General features: G+C 41.5%; 1 protein-coding gene across 1 annotated transcript in view; it reads left to right on the top strand.

Moving 5' to 3' along the window:
* LOC115439494 (voltage-dependent T-type calcium channel subunit alpha-1G-like) overlaps positions 1 to 21,484 on the top strand; it is a 107,867-nt gene extending 86,383 nt beyond the window's left edge. Inside the window, exons 13-14 of the mRNA XM_030163308.1 lie at positions 12,660 to 12,728; positions 21,296 to 21,484. Coding sequence (XP_030019168.1) covers positions 12,660 to 12,728; positions 21,296 to 21,484 — 258 coding nt within the window. The remainder of the gene's footprint in view (positions 1 to 12,659; positions 12,729 to 21,295) is intronic.
* Positions 21,485 to 24,381: the final 2,897 nt, after the last annotated feature.

Raw genomic sequence — 24,381 nt, forward strand, 5'->3', positions numbered from 1 at the left:
AGAGCGGCGCCCTCTGGTGGATTGATTGACAAACGCAGAGAAGTATGAAGGCAGTGACATAAAACAACATTAGAAATGGACGTACCTATTTTCATACATAAAGTGACCATAAATGATCCTTAAGGGACATGGATCAAACTGGAAAATACAGATAGAGATGGGTAAGGTATACAATGTATTTATGTATTTATTTATCCTTTTTGAATGTTGGACTTTAATCCTTTTGTTGTTTAGTTTTAATGCTAATTCAAAATAAATAAACAAACAAACAAATAAACAAATGTGCATGGGGATGTTCGCGAATTCCAAGAGTGCCGACAGTTTGGTTCAGGTCAAAGTTAGTGCCAGCAATATAGGTTATAGGTGTAAAAAAACTCAGTCACAACCTGCCTGTTATTTCTACTAGTTTTTACCCTCGGCCACACTGGCCACAGGGTATTGTCATCAGTTGGTCATCCGTCTGTCCGTCTATCCAAATCTTTGCCATGCACTGATAAGTCAGGCCACTAGGGGGCAGGCCCCCACAGAGTCAGCTGGAGTCGGACGTATACATCCTGCAGATATTTGCGCACACTCGCACCACACTCAATGCAAACCCAAATCGACATGACAGTGCACAGCATGGTTAAGAAAAAGAGAGATGAATGAAAATGCTTCTATGAACCATCATTTGGAATCATTTGGAAAAAAGAACACTGGAGTCTCAACTTCCTGTGGAGACACGATAGAGTGGAAGAATGGGTGAGAGAAATGTAACGAAACAAGAAGAACTTTCAAGAATATTTTGTTCAAGCCTGTGAAAATAACCTTAATGTTAACGTGAATGTTAATGATGTAATGTTAGAGTCCGGCCCGGCATTAGGGATAGGCGACCCAGGCGGCTGACTAGGACGCCATCTGCTGGAGGGGGCGCCAAATTACAGACAAAAAAATACAATAAAATAAACAAAATAAATAGATAAATAAATACAAATATCTGTATAATAAACTTGAAACACATCCTTTACACTTCCTAGACATGTTTTCTCTTAAATAAATCATAATCAGACCTCAATATGACACATCTTTATTACATGTATCCCACTTTATGGATTCTGTCGTCCACATTTATTTCTTATTCACTGTTAAAGGCATGACACCAGCTCACATGATCTCTTAAACATGCTAAGGATCTCAACAGTTTCAGTTGTTTGTCATTTTATATTTATTTCTCTTACACTTATGGTTCATTTACATTCATTCTTTACCACTGTATGGACTGTTTTACATAAATATGGAATTCCAGTTTATTCAACTGTTGCACAAACCAATTCCTGTATTAATTCACAGTCTCAAACATTTGATGTATTGCACATCAACATATCAGTGAAAGTCAATATTTAGAAAATTTTCATAAGTCAGGCCGAGGGTTTTCTAGTGTGAGGGCTCCCCCCCCCCCCCCCCCCCCAAGGATGAAATTTATTCAGCTGAAGTAGGAATGTAAAAACTAGTCAACAACAAATCACACCCTGTATATACATATATTTACTCAGTACCAGAGATGTTGAACATTCTCTGCATTCTCCCTCAACTGTAGTACACAATATTCAAACACAACAGTCAAACACAAGAGTCAAACACATGACAAATGGTGGCGCCACCATGTGGTGCTGTTTGGTGTTACAGTATCATCACTTAAATCAGGCTGTTTTCACAGCTGTCTCTGGGTTTAGGCAGAAAAACCCCTTGGTTAGGCTGAGGGTAAAAAGGAAGGTCTGACTTAAAGATGATAGAACTAAATATATGACTAAACACAGGACTGAACAGGACATGAGCCCAACACTCCACTAGAACAACCTCCTACTGAGGTGTGTGCTCAGAAGTATCACCTGGACCACCCTGATAATGTCTGACATCTAACGAACAACAGCAAGTCTGGAAATGGAACTAAGGGGGGATGACCCCAGAGCAGAATGTGTCGACTTGGGAGTGAAAATGAGCTTGACTGAGCATGACTGACAGCTATAATGACCATCCACAGTCCAAACTCCATCACAGTCTAGGAGTGCTCAGTGTTTCAGCTTCTCTGTACAAACAGTGAAGTCACTTACAGAATAATGTTCTCATGGTATATTCAAGAAACACCAGTGCAACCACAGACAGAAATGTGAAGTTTCAAGGAATAACTCAACTAATAGTAGGGATGGGAGTCGAGAACCGGTTCTTTTTGAGAACCGGCTCCCAGTAGCTCGATTCCTTGGAATCGTTATCCTGTCTGTTTAATGATTCTGCTTATCGATTCCGCCTTCGTTGCGCATACGCGATGATGTCACGCGTACGCTGCATTGTTTTGGTTGGAACGCATCCAACATGGTGTTGAGGCAGAAACGATCTAAACAGACCACACAGGGTCTAAACAGACCACACTGGGTCCAAACAGACCACACCGGGTCCAAACAGACCACACCGGGTCCAAACAGACCACACCGGGTCTAAACAGACCACACCGGGTCCAAACAGACCACACCAGGTCCAAACAGACCACACCAGGTCTAAACAGACCACACCGGGTCCAAACAGACCACACCGGGTCCAAACAGACCACACCGGGTCTAAACAGACCACGCCGGGTCCAAACAGACCACGCCGGGTCCAAACAGACCACACTGGGTCTAAACAGACCACACCGGGTCCAAACAGACCACACCGGGTCCAAACAGACCACACCGGGTCTAAACAGACCACACCGGGTCCAAACAGACCACACCGGGTCCAAACAGACCACACCAGGTCCAAACAGACCACACCAGGTCTAAACAGACCATACCGGGTCCAAACAGACCACACCGGGTCTAAACAGACCATACCAGGTCCAAACAGACCATACCAGGTCTAAACAGACCACACCAGGTCTAAACAGACCACACCAGGTCTAAACAGACCATACCAGGTCTAAACAGACCACACCAGGTCTAAACAGACCACACCAGGTCTAAACAGACCATACCAGGTCTAAACAGACCACACCAGGTCTAAACAGACCATACCAGGTCTAAACAGACCACACCAGGTCCAGCTGAACTCTGTCAAAGCTTCCATTTCTTCTAAAGGTGGAATCCCTCCAGTCTGCTCAAACATTCGTCCACATGTGACTCATTTACAGGAATGTCACGTATTTGATTCTCTACTCAGCGACACTTGTGAATGTAGCAGCAGAGTGAACGCTGGGCCCAGTTCTGGTTCTGGTGTGGGCAACAAACGTCGTACCCAAATACAAGTTTGCGAAGGCAGGGGAAAGGAAATGAGGCGCACAACAACGGGAGATGAGCAGAGTCAAACCGGTTCCATGTAGTGGACATGTGGCAATAGAGGAGTTAGTAAAGAGTCTGGAGTTTCACTGTCACTGCATGCTGCCGCCACCACTGCCACCCCCCCCCCCAAACTGGGCCATGCATCATCTGTTCTTATTCTTATTATTTGTTCATACTGTACATGTTCTATTTTCTGTGCAGATGGAAATATAAAAGACAGTTAATGCAAACACACCTGTTTGTACTCTTTCATTCCCTCAGCCAATGAGAATCGATAAGAGAATCAGATCGATAAGCAAAGTCGATAATGGAATCAGAATCGTTAAATTCCTAACAATTCCCATCCCTAACAAACAGTCAATTGCAGTTTGAACAAAACCTTTAAAAAGCCAGAAGAGAACACCTGTCATTGTCAGACAGGATGGCTGCTGTAGTTTTTGCTCCACAGACAAATGGACTGGAACATTGTGTAAGTGAGGACCCACTCCTGTCTGACTGGAAGCCAAGAGCTGCCCCCCCCCCCCCCCCCCCCCCCCCCCCCCCATATCTACTGCACTGCATCATCAACACCATCACCTCCTCAGCTAATGCACCATCCCTTCAAATAGACCAAGGCTGGCTGGATGCCCTGCAGCAACACACACACACACACACACACACACACACACACACTCCATGTCCTCTCCTATTTCCAACAATAGCAACAGAACAAACCCCAGCTGCTCCACAGATAAACACAATAATTATAAGTGTTTGATATATATATATATATATATATATATATTTTTTTTTTCCTCACTGAGCGAGGTGTTCCACAGAGGGGTCTAACTGGGTTCCAGTCTCACTGGAATGCTCTGTTCCGCTTGTTTTGTGACTGAAACACGAGGGAGACAGTGTCATTGTAATTGATTCAATTATGTGTGGGCTGGCGTACGTGGCTAATGTCCAGGAAGGAGATGTTGAACAAACGGAGGCCTCCCATCAGCGCTGCTCAGGCTCATCACAGATCACACACACAGACAGAGCGGGGTGTGACCTTTGACCTCTGTAAAGTCCATTCTATGTGCAGCCAGAAGCTGTACTAACAGTCATATTTGTTGAGGCTATTCACATTTTTTGTAAAAGTATAGTTTGTACATGTGAATATTTTCATGTAATTTTACTTTTTTTTTTTTTTTTTTACACAAAAATAAAGAAAAAATCCTTATTTCTAGGATAGTATGATAGTATTTTACTGGTCGGGGTTTTTTTTTGTTTTTTTTCATACAGCTTTTGTGGAATTATTTGACCTGCCCCGCAAATAGTAAGTAAAGCTTTATTCATATAGTACTTTTTAAATCAACATGTTACCAAGTGCTTCACATAAAGAAGAGATAGATAAGAACAAATAGGAAAGACAAGAATAAGAAAACAGTTTCAACATGTAGAGACAAACTTTCTGGCACAAGCAACACACACTGAACGAACACCATGGACACATATGTCCCAAACAACCCCTAAGACAGACCCACAACCAGCACTGAATACACCAAAACAGACACAATATAGATGGAAACACCCCCCCCCCCCACACACACACACACACACACACACACACACACACACACTACACTGTCCTGATTGAATGAAATGCTTGTTTCTAAAAGTGAGTTTTTCAGAGTTGCTTGAAGGTGTCTATAGAATCTGATGATCTGATGAACTGGGGAAGACTATTCCAGAGGGTTGGACCAGAACTGCAAAAGCACAGTCACCTTTAGTTGAGAAGTTGGAGCGGGGGATGGATAGGAGGTGAAGGTTTGATGAACAGAGTGGTCGTAGGGTGAGGAGGAAATTAGGAGGTCAGAAATGGAACTGGGGCCGAGGTTGTGCAGGGCTTTAAAAGTCATTAGGAGTATTTTGAAGTGGATGCAGAATTTTATTGGAAGCCAGTGTAGGGATGTGAGAACTGGAGTGATGTGGGACTGATGACTGGTGTGTGTTCACAACCTGAACGAACTGTAGACGATGAAGGGAGGACTGTCTGAGGAGGTGAAGAGTGAGTGTCAGTAGTCTAGACAGGAGAAAATGAAGGTGTGGGTGAGGAGCTGGAGGTCAGAAGGGGAGAGGATGGGTCTGATTTTGGTGATATTTGTGAGTTGGAGGAAACAGGACTGGACCAGCTTAGTGACCTGGTGTTAGACAGATAGATGTTGGTCAAAGATGATACCAAGGGTTTGAACAGTGGGTGTGATGTTGGAGTGGAGGAACCAGTAAACTGTCCAACTGAAGTGGAGAAGGGGTCTGGTCCCATTATGAGAATTTCTGTTTTACTAGGGTTTAGGTGAAGGAAACTGTGGGACATCCAGTCTTTAATGGCAGCTAAACATGGAGGGGGGAGAGTTGATTAAGGTTGTTGATTTCTGTGGAGATGTAGATTTGGATGTCATCGGCATAACAGCGATAGGATATGTCATGGAACTGGCTGAGCAGTTGACCAAGGGGTAGCATGTACAGGGAGAACAGGACAGGGCCGAGTACTGAGCCCTGAGGCACTCCACACAGGAGGTTACGTGGTTGTTGATGTGAATGTTGAAGTGTGTGAATGGAACCAGTTCAGTGCTGTACCAGTGGTACCAGCCCAGTTCTGGAGTCTGTCTCAGAGGATTTCATGGTCAGTGGTGTGGAAGGCTGCTGTTAGGTCCAGCAACATGAGAATGGAATGTTCACCGCTGTCTGCGTGCATCAGGATGTCGTTTGTTACTTTCAGTAGTGCGGTCTCAGTGCTATGTTTGTGACGGAAACCAGACTGAAATTTGTCAAATATTTTATTACCTTCAACTAAGTTGAGAAGTTGATCTGTAACCATTTTTTCTAGGATTTTGGATATGAATGGTTATCTGGAGATTGGTCTGTAGTTCTGTGGTTGGATCAAGGGTGGGTTTTTGAGAAGGGCTTGGACACTGGCAATTTTAAACTAATCAGGGACGGAGCCGGAAGTGAGAGAGTGGCTGATTATGGAGAGTATACTTGGGCCCAGGACCAGGAAGACAGATCTGATGAATGGAGATGGGACTGTATCATAGAAATAGAAACAGACCCGTACCAACCCAACCCGGGTCCGCTGATCTGCACATCACTACCTTGTGCTCCATGTTTTCATGTAGAAAGATGAGAGGATCCACATGCACTGAATGAAGGCTCACATGTTGTCGGGTGGAGGGAAAGAGAGAGAGAGAAGAACACACGACTATTCGACTCCTCCAAAGTAACGTTGACTTGTGCCACAGATGTTGACAAACCGACTTTTCTGTGAATGCCCTAAAACCACCACCTGTTTTCAGAATAGACTACAACCGCTGCTGCTGACAAACAGTTTTGGCGTCCTTGGGTAAATGTTCATTGGAAGTCTGGACCTTATATGTGCAAATGTTGTGATGTAACTAGTTATAGATGCAACAGATTAAGAAGGAATTAAAGTGGGTTGTAGAAATCCACTGGATTTTTGCCAAAATTAATATAAACACAGCTTGGCAGCACCTGGAGGGTTCAAATTTAAACCTTTTGAACTATTAGGGTCCTCAAATACACAAATACATGAACCAAAGACTAATAAAAGTGGGTTTAGCAAAACGTGAGCCCTTTAAAACAACACTTAAAACAACAGTTATCCAGTATGTACATGGTGCTTTTGGCTTATCTCTTGTCTCTTATCTGTTGTTTACACAGTTTCAAGGCATCTCTGGTTCCTCTGGTAAAAAACATGAGACAATTTGATAGAAGTGTCACACACTGACAATTATTAAAGCTGCTACATGTGACTCAGATCAATGCTCGTCATGGTTTATGAAAATGTAACAAAGTGTATTATACGCCAAAGAAGGCATGTTCTATCAAAACATCAGCACAGATGAACATGTTCGACGTTGCAGACATGTATAGAAGTCAGAACTTGTGGTTCAGACATAAATATCCTTTCAGTTAATAATCACTCTCTCATTACTTCATGTAGAATTATGCATCTTATATCTTGATAACTTATTTTTTCGTTTTTAGGAACTGAAAGAAGGTAAAGTTGAAACTACTTTGGTTCTGGAAGCATTTTGCTTGTAGTAAATTCAGCCAGTTTCCAGCTGTGGGCGCTCCAGTCCAGTCTGCACCCGAGGCCATTACTGAAATGAGATTGAAACGTACGATGCAGTAAACGGCAACAAACAGGAGAATGAACGGCCGTTACTGTTTAGTGAGATGCTTATTGCTCCAGATCTCATTTGTCCCAGCGGTCATTGGGTGACGCTGTTTGTTTGTCTGTGTGGGCTGTTTTGAATTAATGAGGCCGATTGTGTATCGATTTTGCACTCGCTGATTCTATTTGGGCTGCGTCTAACAACCAAACATGTATAATTATGACTTGGCTGCCTGTGTGGAACTACTCCTCTGAAGTATCGGCTCCACACTGTGCCGGGCTGACACACGTTATATTCTTTACATAGGATTAAATCGTTGTTACAGAGATAAAATGTTCTAGTCACAACATTCTAGTGTGGAATTCAGGCTGAGTTATTAGTTCACTGTCCTGGAAGTTATGTGACACACTTTGGCGCTTGGCTTCCAGTCCAGTTCTGTTTTGGTCTAGTGCTGGACGTTGCCTGGATACAGCCTTCCTGTGCTCAGTGGAAATGATTGAGGATGATTATACCACCTATTATGATTTATTATTTCTAATTGAGCTAGGGAACAATACATCACTGTCTGCAGGTCTAAATTGAATTATAGCAACTTTAATAATATGAAATATGCCCCAATCTTAAGTGTTCAGCCGGCGCGTTATTCTTCGACATAACATTTGGATACACAGATGCAGACTGGACGCCAGTGGAAGTTGCAACGGAACAGATGATGATTGTGTGTTTGGTTCCTTTGAAATACAGGGAGGTTTTCTTTGAGCACAAATGATGTCTGCAAGAATTCATGAATTCACCATTATCTGTGTTCTTCAGCAGGTCGAACACATACAGAAGCTGTTACCTGTTAGCTCTGTTTCCACTGGCTGGAACTGAACAGTTGGATTAGAGAATGCCTCAGTGTTTCAGTCATAACTTGGCCTCTCATATCGCATTCAGCATGTCTTCAGTTCTGGTTCAGTTGTGGTCAGATACGATATTCCAGGCATTAAACATTCAACCACTGGCATCACAGACCCAGAGCGAATGGAGGTGTTTCATTTCTCTCAAGGGTGGTCTGGAGTTCTGTAACTATCTGTTAGGATTGAATAAAAATACAAATGAAACAGCAGCATCTGTATCTGATGATAAATGTATGACGACAAGCTGGCACACACACACACACACAGACACACACACACACGCTAAACTTTGCATCACAGTGTTGATGAATGTGGTCTGTAACTGGAAGGGGAACCTCTGGAGCTAAAACACACTGAAGTTATTGTGTTGCCCTTAAGGCAATTTGTCTAATAAATAAGTTCATGGATTTAATTAATAATATAAAATCGTTTCTACTTTGCTAAAAGTCATTGTAAGTTGTTTAGATAAATAATTCACAGTTTATTAAAGTTTTGTTCAGAGAATATTATTGCTAAATTGTACTTCCGGTTCCGTTCGCAGTCCTTCCTGTTTCTGATTTTGACTCGTAAACAGAGTCCATCAAAGCCCATGCTAAGCGTGGTACTGCCGTCTGTCTCTGTCCAGGGTGAATCATCAGGCAGAGAATGCCTTACGCTCATTAATATAACTCTAAATGTGTTCAAGATGAGATATCAGTCATTATTTTGGCAAAAGCATCATGTTTGTGTGAACTGTTTGCACTTTGTTTTCAGTGTCATATGACTCAATGTACTGAGAACACTTGTATTGTATGTCACAGTTTGCACCATCATTCTTGGAGAGAACTGAAGCTGTAAAACTCATCCAGGCTCTTCATTGATGGTTTAGCTCGGTGTTTTGACCTAGTTACAACGCTTTTGTTGAAAACACTACAGTGAAAAGGCACCATTCAGTGCTTCATTGTGGTCAACACGTCCCCTGGAACCAGCTCTCAGGGTCGCTCATCAGGATCTACAGGTAGTGCAGCTCCAGCAACAGCAGAGACTGCTGAGGTGAGAGCATCATACGCAAGCAAAGAAGCTAAGCTAAAAGTGGAAAAAGTGGAAATAGACGCAGAGCTTGAAGGGCTAACATTGCAAAGAAAAGCAGATGCAGCAGTAGTCCAGGTACAAGTGCTAGAAGAAGCTGAGGTGAAGCAAGATGGATGTGGAAGCAGAAAAAAGTCAAGGAAACGCCACACACAGACAGGTCTGGTAGAGCGCCTGAACGAACTCTGGGACAAACTGTATTCAGCCGCACAGAAAACCACATTAAGCCTGCTCCCTCTATTTAGGACAGTCTGTTCTTAAAGATAACAGACAGTGGTATGTACAGAGATGAGGACAACAGTTGGGTCGCCCCATTTCCGATTCTGTTTTTCAAGGGACGGTTGGCAACCCTACACACACACCGCATCACACTCTGTTATGTGTATGCCAGTACGCACAGCACAGAAAGGAAGCCCTTTTTATATATGTAATTTATTTATTTAATGTATCTTTATCTGGAATGGACATGGAAATACAGCAGCATAGCAGCTTAGTAAAAATATAACAAATCATCTTCCAGTTTGGTTCGTTTTGAGCCCAGAACATTTGCATCACCAGCTTTCCATGGATATGAGTCTAAAGAGTGCGTAGTCACAGCCTGTGGATCAGCCTTTGTTCAGCCTCTGTAGTACCTACTCTCCTCTAATACCTTACATTTCACAGGACTTTTGATAGATTAGTAGGATTGGGAACACAGGTATCCTCTTAAAGGCTGTACTGACAAGTTGCCTGGAATAAACAAAGCCAGATGAGGCTCACCACTTCACTCTGACAGAACTCTAATACAACTGAATTTAAAGTAGAACAGTTTATATGGAAGTATGTACAGAAACTGGAGGGGGGGACTAAAGTCCTGCTGTAAGTCATGAATTACAGTCTTTCACCACTGCTTTATTTTTTACATTTCCATTTTTCCATTTCCTCAGTCCATACCTTATGGCCGTTAGCTCATAATGACTGAAAATATGAAAACTTGTTTACAGAGGATATGAGCTGCTGTCGAGCCTGGAATTTATAATTTCTGTTCAAGTATTCCCAGTGATGTCATGCCTGACATTCCCAGAGACTCAGGAAAAAAAAGTGCAAGACTGCCATCAGTGTTTATATGTGTGAGTTTGTGTTCCTTGGAGTTTGTGTGATGGTAGACAGAGGCCATGGGAAAGACAACCACCTACACACACACACACACACACACACACACACACACATCCAGACATATACATAGACATTAGGCCTAACCCTAACCCTGCAGACAGAGGGGACGCAGGGGAAATAAGCAACCAATCTCGTTCTTGCAGGCAGCTTATTTTCTCTTCTCAGTCCTTGTGGAAGTCAGTAAATAGTCTCCCATGGGCTCCCTGGTCCACAGACACCACTGAGCCACAGGGGGGCATGGAAATGCACACATGAGACTGTGAATAGATGGTGAATTCATTAGGTCCTGATGAGTCCTGACTGTGCAAGGCCAGCAACACCAAGCATGTGTTTGGAGCTCATTTAGAAAAGTGACTCAATGTTCAACAGGTGACACATGTTTTCAAAGGGATGCATTTGATTCAAGATCCAGAAAGTGTATTATCATCATCAGCTCACATGTGTTCACAGCTCTTCTGTGTCTGTGTTCATATTAAATCAGTCTCAGTGAATCCAAAGGAACTTTGTGTTGGTAAATGACAGTTGTTCAAATGGACAGGATTTCACTTCTGTTCAACATGTTGATGCTCATATGAACTATGTTTTCAGCTCAAAAATGAACCATTTCAGCACAATTAATGCTATATTTTCATGTCACAAATGGACAAGTTCTATTTGAACTGAACTGAGCTGAAAAACAAATCTTCTCTTCTTTTGGATTCCCCAGTTTTTCTTCCCAGATTCTCTCCTCCATATCACATGTTTATTTGTACAGGTTCAATCTGGAGTATGGTGCTGATCCATCCTGCTTCTGTTCCACCAATACATACATGAAGAATGGCACACAGCACTGTTGACATCAACACTTTACAATAAGAAGCATTTTTAGACACAAAGAACAATTCTAGATTGTTCTTCCTCTTTAGTCTGATGCTAAACTATCCAATAAATATAGTGCTCCTAGTTTTGCACAGGGATCATTAGTGTAAACGCTGACATGGCTGCGAACATCAGTATGATGGGATCCACAACAACCATGTCACATCCGTCCACTGACACATTTAGTGTTTTGTGTCAGCTGGGATTGTTTTAGATCCACAATACCAACATTTATGAAGAAGAGCACAATTAGCAATAGGAAGTCTGTAAGTTTATTCCTAATAAGTACTGGGACTGACCAGAGCATCATGGGTAATGTCACGTCCATCCACCAGCAAAAGTTTTCACATACATGTGCTATTCCAAATCCAATATTTATGAAATAGAGCTTCTACTGTCAGAGAATATCAGTAGTCTGTGCACTAATGGATTAGCATTATTTACACACACTTCTATGACTGTAGGACAACTGTTTTGGACACAAATGGACACTCATTTGAGCCCCTAAGGACAATGTAGCCGGTATACACAGTAGTACTAAGCAATGAAATTCCGTACTTTGTGAGTTCCCTTCACATGACTAATGTAAAGACTTAAACTAAACTAAAATGAAATAAAGGAAATAAACTGTACACTAATCCAGGAAAATTAACAGGTAAAATAAGATGAAGCAAGTACTTGTGCAAAGAGTAAGTGTATCAAGATGCAAAAAAGTGAAGATGGATTTATTGTGCAAGATACAGAATACTGTCCCAGTGGTAAGATGTTGAGTGCAAATGTTACCGTTGTGCAAATGTGCACAGATGTGTACAGGTATGAGTTACAGTCTGTCAGTGATTCAGTAGCTTGATGAGCTCTGCATAAGAAAACACATCCCAAAATCACACATGATCTCAATCACAAAATGGTTTTGAAACAAGTTTATTTCCATTGCAGTTTTTCTTAAATAGAAGCACTTTATGTTTGACGACTTCCTGCAGCTCCAGCAAACAGTGCATTCATCAGTGGCTGCCAGCCATCATTAGTGAGTGCAGTGGATGTACCGTATAAAGATGGTTTCCACACATGGTAATTCATTCATGCATTATCAGCTGCACACTGCATCGGTTTATTAGTAGAGAAAGAACAAACTTGGTAGGAAACATGTCTAAAACTTTTCTTTGTTCTTCAAATCATCCCATACTCTAGTTTGAACCAGGCCTCTTGCATCTTCTTTTCTTTGACAGGAGCGGATCTTCCTCACGTTCTCCAACTACATCTTCACAACAATCTTTGTGGCAGAGATGACAGTAAAGGTAAGTTCTAGAGGTTTCACCTGTGTGCAGATGTGAGGGCTACATAACAGCATTTATCATCAATAATTACTTTAACTTTACCCATATTCACTAAATGTCCAAAAAACAGAAGTGTATAATGTGAGTTTTTCCATGAAATCACAAATGCGATGATTTATTTTTTATTTATTATCGCAAGATGTCATGAGAAGTCATTCCACAGACATGGCGACCAACATAAATATGTGTTGTTTTGAATCCAGAATGCTTGTTACCCCTCTATCCCGTACTTAATTCAAACATAACGTGCCCACACTTGAAAAACCTTTGGCCTTTAGTCCCCCTGCGGCAGGGGCCGGAGGTAAATGTGACTTGGTTTTCTCCTGTGTCCACACATACTGCGCTATGTTTGTTTGAAAACTCCTCTTCTTCTTTTGTTGTAACATCCATCAACATCATTATTTTTTGTTCACGTGACTCTAGTTACCACCTCTTGCAAGCGCAACATTTTTCTTTGAAAAAACTAGAGTTTGGGCTAAATTGTGTTTTTTCCATTAGGCAAATTTTTATGCACAAGTTATAGTCACGAAATTTGAGGCTCAAAGGAAAAGTGACTACTGATGAACACGTACCGTACAGAGGCTGCGCTGGACATTTTTATTGTTCATCAAAATGACGGACAGAGTTGTAAAAATTCTGTCATGACACATTATTATCTGTCATTCAAATTGAATTTTTTAATGATAATAGACATATTAGTTGTATTTAATGTTCAAATGTCTCTATGATGCAACAGCTGTAGTTGGTGCTGGTTGATAAACCAACGTGATATCATTACTCACATAAATACATGCCACTTTTATTTGGGTGTTATCATTATAAGCTTTCCGCATGTATGGGCTTAAAGGTCTTTCCATTGTGGTTTTGCACAATGTACCAATTTCTCTTTGACTGAAAACCACCTCTTGCAAGTCAAAAACTTTTCATTGAAAAATGAGAGTTTGGGCAAAATTGACATTTTTCCATCAGGCAAATTTTTGTGCACAAGTTATATTTGCACAATTTGAGAGTTAATGGAAAAGCAACGACTGTTGTCATTATGTCACTACATTAGTCTAAAGTAGAATTTTATTCAACTGTCCTTTGTGACACCTCTACAGCAGACGTACAGCAGGGCTGTCAAACCCATTTTTTTTTCAGGTTCCACATTCAGCTCAATTTAATCTGCAGTGGACCGGACCAGTAAAGTAAGAACATGACAGCCAATAAATAATAAACTGCAAATGGTTTTAGTGCAAAAAATAACATTTAATTATGCCAGTATTACATTTACAAACTAACCAAACAAAAAGGATGTGAATAACCTGAAAAAAAGGACATTTGTTCAGAAATATAAGTGCAGTTTTATCAATATTTTGCCATCGACTTCTCATTTCTACATGTGCATTATAGGTCAGATCTACAAAGACACAACACTTTTAGTAACAGGGCAGAATTTTGTTAAAGTTGCACTGAATTCTCTTTATACCAGGGCTTTCAAACTGTTCATTCAGGTTCCACATTCAGTCTGATCTGATCTGCAGTGGACCCAACCAGGAAAATAAGAACGAAGAACCCAGAAATGATGACAACTGACAATTTATGTCTGTGTTGAGTGAAAAAAAAAAAAACCAAATTAATTATGAAAATATTTACTTTTATAAACTATCCAAACAAAACAGATGTGAATAGCCTGAAAAAACGGACATTTCTTCAGTAAAAATCAGTGTAATTTTCTCAGTCTTCTTCCTCCACTTCTCATTAGTCCATGTGCATTCTGGATCAGATCTCCAAAGACACTAAACACTGAGGAACAGGAGAAAAGAGTTCAAACTGGACTGAATTTAATACAGACATTTCAGGTTGGACACATTTGTTCAGGTTAGTCACATTTTATTGGTACAGGAGAGTTTGGAAATGGAAAGAGTTTCATAATTTAATGTGATTTTTTCACTAAAACAAAGACAAACATTTGCAGTTGTCCATTATTTACAGACATAATGTCATATTATTTTTTCCATCAAAACCCAGTAGTAAATCTGCAGTGGTTCTTCTGTGTGGGTTCTTCTGCTGTTCTTATTGGACTGTAGATCAGATTGGTCTGGATGTGGAACCCACACTACAGGAGTTCCACAGCCTGGACTGTGGATTTAGACACTTTGATAATTCATCTCGCAGGCCGGACTGGAACCTTTGGGGGGGCCGGTTTTGGCCCCCGGGACGCAGGTTTGACACCTGTGACTTACAGTGTCTAATAGAGAAGTCCAGACCAGACTCCAAAAACCAGTCAGACAAAGAAGACAGAAAATACTGTTTCTGCCTGAGACCTACATCTACTCTAAGCCCCAAACAGAAGTGAAAGCAGCTTTACGATGGAGACTAAAAAAAGAAGCAGGAATGAAAGACTCACACCACAACAACACACACACACACACAGTGTTCAGAGCTGGTCAGACTGGTCTCACTCTTCAAATGTCCTGCTTTGAATGGAACCTATGCAGGCGTGGGCAGGAGTGAACAGAGGCGGACGGACCTAAGTTCACTGGGGGGAAAGCCTCTATTTCTGGTCCTGTGTCACAGACACACAGCTGTAGTTTTAGTATTAGCATTAGATAAATTACACAAACACAGCATCAATAGAGCAGCTCAGCAAATATGACATACTTAGCATTAAAAATCATCTCAATGTTAATAAAAATGCTTGTTATTTTTTTTTGTATTATTTTGTTTTTATTGGAAAAGGAGCAAGATATCTCAGCATTACCATTCATACATATGATATTTATTAGAGTCCCTGTTTGTAGTTCTTATTTTCTACATACAACAGCGTCAAACACAAAAACAAAACATATGAACTGAGTGCTTACAGGTTTTGGTATTTCTCACTTAAAATAAAGACAGTCACAGCTTTCAATTCCTCTGTGTTCTTTAAACATTCCACATGTTTATGCAGAAGTCAAACATTCACACAGAATAAAGACAGGGAGATTACAAAGAAGACATTCTTAGAGACAAACTCTGGGTGGCTAGAGGAGAAAGAACTGAATCCATTTGTCCCAAATATGGTCACATTCATCCCTCTGGATTCTGATAGAGTCAGTCACAGGTGTCAACATGCGTCCCGGGGGCCTAAACCGGCCCGCCAAAGGTTCCGGTCCGGCCCTGGGATGAATTTGCAAAGTGCAAGGTCAGGGCATCAAAACTCAAAAATACTATCATAATAACCTATAAATAATGACAACACCAATTTTTCTCTTTGATTTAGTGCAAAACACATTCAATTATGAAAATGTTTACATTTACAAACTATCCTTTAACAGTAAATGTGAATAACCTGAACAAATATGAACAACCTGAAATGTCTGAAGAAAATTCAGTGCAATTTTAACAATATTCTGCCTGTTCCTAAATGTTTGTGCCTTTGTAGATCTTTTCAACTTCAACTTTCAACTTTATTTATCCTTAGGAAAGGAAATTGGGTGTGCAGCAGGGGTAATAAACACATAAGCACATACCCAAAGACACAGACACAGAAACAGCACCCCCAGATGCCACCCCAATAAAATGACAGAATACAGGACAATACACAGTGGAGCCCCTCCCCTCCCAACACAAGTAAAAAAAGGTCCATTATGGCAGTACACCAGTTAACTGCCAGAATGGCCATGAGCCTTAAAAAATAAATAATCACATAAAAAGATTTTAAAACTTGACATAAGAAGAAAAAAAAAAAAAAATCTAGATATCAGCTACATGAATTCAGATTCCTAATAGCCGCAGGAATAAAGGAGGTCCCCAGTCCGTCCGGTTCTCAGCTGAGGAACCCTAAAACAGCCACCAGAGGGAGTGAATGAAACTCCCCAAACAGTGGGAGATCAGGGCAGTTTAAACTGTGTTTGGCCTTAACGCTGACCTGTTTATCATCCATGTCCTGCAGATGGGTTAGCTGGACCCCTACCACCTTTGATGCTACATCTACCAGTCTAATTAGCTTCTTCTTGCTGGTCATTGAAAGACCACCATACCACATCACAATGCAAACGTTAAAACAGACTGAATCAAACACTGGTCAAACACAGTCATCAGTCCTGCATACATTAAATGATTTCATCTTTCTTAAATAGAAAAGTCTGTTGGACCTTTTTCACACTGCCTCTGTATTACGTCAAATGATCATTTCCGATCAGTAATGGTCCCTAAGTATTTGCATTCATCCACATTTTCAACAACCTTATTTTGAATAATGGTTTGTAATCCATTATGGGCAGACCTACGGAGACCAATAGTCATATCTTTGGTTTTGGAGACACTGATGGACAGATAAAAGTTTTCACACCAACAGGTCCAGATCCTCCACTCCAGGACCATGCCCGTCCTCCTCATTGTTCAAAGGCTCACTAGAACTGGATCGTCTGTGAAGTTCACATGGTGCCTGTTCTCATCCTGCTCCTACCATCATCATCAAGCAGTGGTGAAAGTACACAGCCCTGAGGAGCGCCTGTAGAGGAAAGGGCTTTAAGGGACAAGGCTCTGAGAACCCTCTGATCTGTAATGCACATGTATGCATGAAAAGTCGAGGCAAAATATTGATAAAATTGTATTTATATTACTGAACAAATGTCATTTTTTTCAGGTTATTCACATCCTGTTTGTTTGGATGGTTTATAAATGTAAATATTGGCATGATTGAATGTCATTTTTTTGCGCTAAAACAATTTGCAGTTGTCATTATTTATTGGTTATCATGCTATTATTTAACTGGTCCGGCCCACTGCAGATTAAATTGGGCTGAATGTGCCCCCCCCCCCCAGAAGAAAATGAGTTTGACAGCCCTGGAGTCAGTCCATTTTTCCATTTGGAACATTTGCCAGACGGTCTGGTACCAGTCTGCTACTGTTGGTGCCGTTGGCTTTAAACCCTTCTTCTAATAGAGTTCTTGCTGGCACCTGTAAAAGCACCTGTAGTACTTTAGTGTCCTCCCTCTGTTCTAGAACTGAGACAACACCAAGATACACATTTACACAGTTAGAGAGAACAGGAACCCTGAAGACCCAGAGTAAAGTCCTGTGAATAGGACTGGCCTCTGTGACCCACACTAACCCTAACCCTAACCCTGTGACCCACACTAACCCTAACCCTAACCCTAACCCTAACCCTGTGACCCACACTAAACCTAACCCTAACCCTGTGACCCACACTAACCCTAACCCTAACCCTGTGACCCACACTAACCCTAACCCTAACCCTGTGACCCACACTAACCCAAACTCTAACCCTAACCCTAACCCTAACCCTGTGACTCACACTAACCCTAACCCTAACCCTAACCCTGTGACCCACACTAACCCTAACCCAGTCCCAGAACACATGAGAAGGACTGGCCTCTGTGACCCACACTAACCCTAACCCTAACCCTAACCCTGTGACCCACACTAACCCTAACCCAGTCCCAGAAACATGAGAAGGACTGGCCTCCTGTGATCCACACTGTCCCCAACACTCAGAAGAACCACCTCTGGGTTTACCCTGATGGGGTGTCTGAAAGAATCTAACCACATGTTTCCCACAATGCTCTCTCCATTCTAATGAATTTGTAAAAAATGCTTGTTATTAAATGACTATATTGGAGGTGGATTTAAAAAAAAAAAAAGTCCAATGTCTACAAGCTCCACGCAGCTGCAGTAGCAAGAGGCAATGAAGCTGTTTCTGTGATTGTTGCCGCTGCGGCCGCAGTGCAGCTGCGTGGAGCTCCGCTTCCCACAATGCAAGTTGCGACAAATTTCCAAAAATGCCTGAGTGACCTACGGTTATGGTGGAGCACACCTGGAAACTGTTCACTGTGAGGGAAGAGAGTTAAGTGTGTAATCACAGACAGACTTACGGAGTCATGATCCGTAGGATATGACTCAGGTTTGACAGATCTGACGAAAACTGGTGACGAAAGTCATACGCAGCTGTAAGGTAGAGTTCATTTAAATGGCTTTATTACAGCAGAGCATCATATTTTCATATGTTCGTATATGATGTATGTCAGATATGAGCATTGCATGTTTGTGGTGGTGCTGCCCTGTGAGGACCACGTATCTCTAACGGCGTCCATACACTGTGTGATTTTAGAGACCATTCCTCACTGGTGCTTCTCTTTCTGGGCTGGGTCCAGATGTTCCTCTGATGGTGTGGTCCTTGGTGCAGTGGACATGGGCTAAGGAGAAGACAAGAACACCTCACCACCACCTCACCACCAGCAATTGTGTGTTCGCAAGGAAAACGCAGCTGTTTGAAATCCTGCTCGCTCCTCCTGAGGGTATCCACTGTCAAAGCACTGCCACGAGCCCATGGGCCTCAGATTCTCACACTGTGCATGCGCCAACACAGACGCGTACAGTAGCGTACAAGCAGGAGCTGGTATTGTCCTAGTGCAGTTTAGCTGTTGCATCTTCCCTCTAGTTCCCTCTGCTGTAGGACTGACAGCCCATACTGTCCACGTCTGGACAAACAACTCCTGCACCAAACCTGTGGTCGTCTTTTCTTCTGTTTTCATTCCTCACAGATAATGGCACATGTTACCAAAGCAGCTCGTTGGTTTGTGTTTAGCACTAGCATTTGGTGACTCACACCAATACACAATCGTCTACGCACTTCCGGATTCCTTGGTATTTTAACCTTGTATTTCCGGATACAACACTGGAATGTGTGGTGCGTCCTCTGGTGTATGGTCCTACAGTGTGGTGCATCCTCTGGTCTATGGTCCTACAGTGTGGTGCGTCCTCTGGTGGATGGTCCTACAGTGTGGTGCATCCTCTGGTGTATGGTCCTACAGTGTGGTGCGTCCTCTGGTGGATGGTCCTACAGTGTGGTGCGTCCTCTGGTGTATGGTCCTACAGTGTGGTGCGTCCTCTGGTGTATGGTCCTACAGTGTGGTGCGTCCTCTGGTGGATGGTCCTACAGTGTGGTGCATCCTCTGGTGGATGGTCCTACAGTGTGGTCCTCTGGTGGATGGTCCTACAGTGTGGTGCGTCCTCTGGTGGATGGTCCTACAGTGTGGTGCGTCCTCTGGTGGATGGTCCTACAGTGTGGTGCATCCTCTGGTGTATGGTCCTACAGTGGTGCGTCCTCTGGTGGATGGTCCTACAGTGTGGTGCATCCTCTGGTGTATGGTCCTACAGTGTGGTGCGTCCTCTGGTGGATGGTCCTACAGTGTGGTGCATCCTCTGGTGTATGGTCCTACAGTGTGGTGCATCCTCTGGTGGATGGTCCTACAGTGTGGTGCATCCTCCGGTGGATGGTCCTACAGTGTGGTGCATCCTCTGGTGTATGGTCCTACAGTGTGAGCAGTCAGGTCGCATACGATCATCGGTCCATACAGTGTGAGAACATGAATCGTGACCCTGACTTTACAAATGATTCGCACAGTTTGAGATGGAGCTGCGTGCAGCGATCGAAATAATCGCACAGTGTATGGACGCCTTAAAGGAATTGTTTTAATGGCCTCAGGAAAACCGGTCTGTTTTCAGCTTAGTGAGATTTTCCAGTGAATCCAAGAGTTGATTTAACTTACAGAAGGAGAGTTTCCCCAACCCTTAAGGGAATGCTTCGTCCTCCAGGTCACCACAAACATTCTAAATAATAGATCGGGAGGCAGAAAACGCAGTCAGAGGGACAGACTGCAGTTAAAGGTACGACATATTCCTTAGATATTGGAGTAAAATGACCAAGAAGCACAAATGAGCAGGTTCAGGTACTTGTTTCCACTGCAGTGCTCGATAAAGTCCAATGGACACAGTGATGTTGAGTGTAATTACCTTTGGATGTGCAGGAGGAGCTTAAACTGATCAAACTTCATAATAATTCCCCAGACACCTTCTTCATATGGAGCATATACTGTTGTACGTTGATGAGCGTCCTCATATGCAAATGAGGCTTTTCATCTGTATCCCTGCTTCTCTTATCTCTTCAGGGATGTTTTTGGAATGCATGAAGCAAAGGAGTTGCCATGCTTTTTTTTTTTTTCTTATTTTAAGTGAAAGTCAGCCAGTATCTATTATTTTCCGAAATGCACATTGCTGTGCAGCCAGAATTAGCGAGAGCAGATCCTATAACATTAGAAATGAAGTAAGGAAAGAGCTGCTGTTTCATGATCGTCAGGTCAGAAAAGACAAACTCAATAAGATGTGCATGTGAAATACTGACAACGGGCTCCTGATAAATATCGGAAATGACTTGGTAACAACAAAACCTGCAACATCACAGGCAAAAATAAAATAAAATCACTGCGTTCTGTATCATTTTCATAAAGTCATATTTACAAGCAGGAATGATTTCTGCTGTTTTGATTGGTCAAATAAAACTGGCGTCTATAAGCATTGAGCTTCTGCCTAAACCTGTTCAGTCTGGACATCCTTCACAGTGGGTGGAGTTCAAATGAGCCTCATGGTTTGTATTTTCTGTTATGGATGAGGACTGCATAAACACAAACCTGAGTACTTCCTGTCAGCTCAGACGTCTGTCCGCTCAGTGTGAACTGCCTCTCTGTCCTGGTGGTCTTCCAGATCGTGGCTTTGGGCTGGTGTTTTGGGGACAAGGCGTATCTGAGGAGCAGCTGGAACATTCTGGATGGGATGTTGGTGATGATCTCTGTCATTGACATTCTGGTGTCGCTCATCTCCAACTCTGGGACAAAGATCTTGGGAATGCTGCGAGTGTTGAGGCTCCTGAGGACGCTGAGACCACTGCGGTAAGACCCTCCCACCACAAACAAACCAGTACAATCAGACGTGTAGACATGCTGGGTCCCAATTAGGGATGAACGATTATCAGTATAACGTAAACAGCAGTAAAATCACAGACTGGTTAGTATTAGCGTTTAATTCTAATTCTCATGATAACTGTGTTGATTACCGCACTTTTAGGAGAAAAAACCCTATGGAAAGATCTGCTTTAATGTCAAATATTTGAGTAGAGTTTGAATTTATTACAATTTAATTTTCTATACCTATATTTGAACCAATATTCACTTTTAAAGTCTGTGAAAAGGTCATTAAGCATCTGTGTGTTATTTATGCAATAAATTATATACTTTTTCAAATTGAATTTTTTTAAATTTTTTTTGTGTTTTCTAGCCTTAATGTTGATGTAGTAGGTAAAGTGAAAAAATAATAGACAGATGAGATAGAAAAACAGATCCAAACTGGGTATAGTAAACATTTGTTTCTATAGTATATAAAGGCCAATCAAAAGGACTGAAAAACAACAGAATAGACTCAGACCACTAAGGTTAATATGTGAATGTTTCTGACACAGAAGGGACATTGGGACTGTTATTTATTTATTTATTTTTTTTCAAAATACAACTTGGTTAAATTCTTTCAGTGTGTGTATCAGTACTTTTTGAATATTTTGAGCACAATTTCTATAATATTGCGATAATAATGATAACTGTGATATTTTGGTCACAATAACCGGGATATGAAATTTTCACATCGTTCCATCCCTAGTCCCAGCATGTGCGTCCATATAGATTACACAGTGTTGCATAGTAATGAAGTACTATTACTTCACTACTGTATTCAGGCATGTTTTGGGAGAATTTGTACTTTACTGAGTATTTTTATACCAATGGCTACTGCCACAGTACTGTGGCACAAAATTGGTTTGTCTGTTGCCACAGACCAATCAAATGTTAGCATTTATAGTAGAGCCAGGGATCAGGGATACTGTTCCATGAACTCATTCGCCTCTTGTTTTTGTTTTTTTCTTTTTTTTACTCATTAGCCTCTTACTGCTACAGTACTGTGGTGATATATGGTGTATGCTTCAGTGCATTCTTTTCAGATTCAGATTTGTGCATTTTGCTACCACAGTACTGTGGCAGTTGATGGAAGAAATGACAAATTTGTGATAGTATTTAGTATAGAACAGGAATTATTGTTGTAAATCCTCTATATGTTGTTTTCTGGTGTTCTTTGCTCTGGAGGCTGGAGAAGGTGGGCGGAGCTACATGCTGGATGTGGCAGTGTGCTGTGTGACTTCAGTTCTGTGTCAGTTCAGTACTGTGGTCCAGTGGAATTCTGCACTCTGAGCGTAGTCCCAGCGGCTGGGACAGCGGCGAAATTAATTCAAGTGAATGTGATGTTTTCACTGCTGAGGTTACCAGTGACAACAAAGTCAGGAAGATGATTTGTCATTGGGCCTAAACTTGTCATGATCAAATACAGACACTGTCCACACTCGACCTGTGGGCGATCTGTGGATCTGAGGGAGCGTTCATGAGTCTGTGACAGAAACTGCTGGTTTTCTGTCAGGGGTTCGGACTCTGGAGTCCTTATGAAGTGTAATGTAGGCGCCATGTTTTGAGGAGCAACAAAAGTTTCATAGTTTCCTTTTCTTTTTCTGTCTTTGATTTTCTTTTCTTTTTCATAATTCTGATATTTCTAATCCTAGCAGTACCCTACTCCTGCTGAGACTTTCAAACCTTGTTGAAGTGTGTGATGTCATTTTCAGTACTTGGACTGCTTGGCTTTTATCGACCATGTTTGAAAATCATGGATAAATTTCATAATATTTATAAGTAGAGGTGGGCAATACATATCACCTACGATAGTATTGTAAATGTTGATTGGACGATGTGCAATTTTACATTATCGAGTATTCATACTGTTCCGTCATGAAAACAAATGGACGGTGCATAGATGGTAAAGGAGTATGAACGTCCTGATTGGCCGAATGTGTTCCTCAGAAGCCAATCAGTGGGCAGGCTTCAGTCAGGTGGTGAATCAGTGGCACCAAAACACTCACTTTAAGGAAATGTGCAGGAGTCTCCTGTCTCATAACAGACGTGGGTCCACATCACTAGTCTGGAAGTGGTTTGGTTTGGACCAGACGAGGGATGGAAGCAGATGAAAATGTCATATCAGGGTTATTGTGACCAAAATGATCACAGTTCTCATTATTATCACGGCATTATTGAAACTGTGCTCAAAAGGTTCAAAAACTAATACACACTGAAAGAATTAAACCAAGTTGTATTTAAAATATATATATATATTATATATATATATATATATATATATATAATAAAATAGCAGTCCCACTGTCCCTTCTGTGTCAGAAACCTTCCAATATTAACCCTTAGTGGTCTGAGTCTATTCTGTCTGTTTTTCAGTCCTTTTGATTTGGCCTTTATATACTATAGAAACAAATGTTTACTATACCCATGTTTGGATCTGTTTTTTCAGCACAACTTCATCTAGATCATCTGCCTATTGTTGTTTCACTTTAACCTACTATAAAAACAAAAGGACAGAAAACACAAAAAATATAAAATTTGATTTGAAAAATGTGTATAATTTATTGCATAAATAACACACAGATGTTTAGCGAACCTTTTCAAAGACTTTAAAAGTGAATATTGGTTCCAAATATTAGGTATAGAAAATTAAAATTGTACTAAATTCAAACTATACTCAAATATTTGACATAAAAGCAGATCTGTACAGTGGGTTTTTCCCCTAAAAGTGCAGTATCAAACACAGTTATCATGAGAATTACAATTTAAACGCTAATACTAGCCGTCTGTGATTTTACCACGGTTTATCGTTATACCGGTAATCGTTACATCCCTAGACCAGACTGATGT

This window comes from Sphaeramia orbicularis, chromosome 19 (genome assembly GCF_902148855.1).
Source record: "Sphaeramia orbicularis chromosome 19, fSphaOr1.1, whole genome shotgun sequence".
Taxonomy (NCBI): Eukaryota; Metazoa; Chordata; class Actinopteri; order Kurtiformes; family Apogonidae; genus Sphaeramia; species Sphaeramia orbicularis.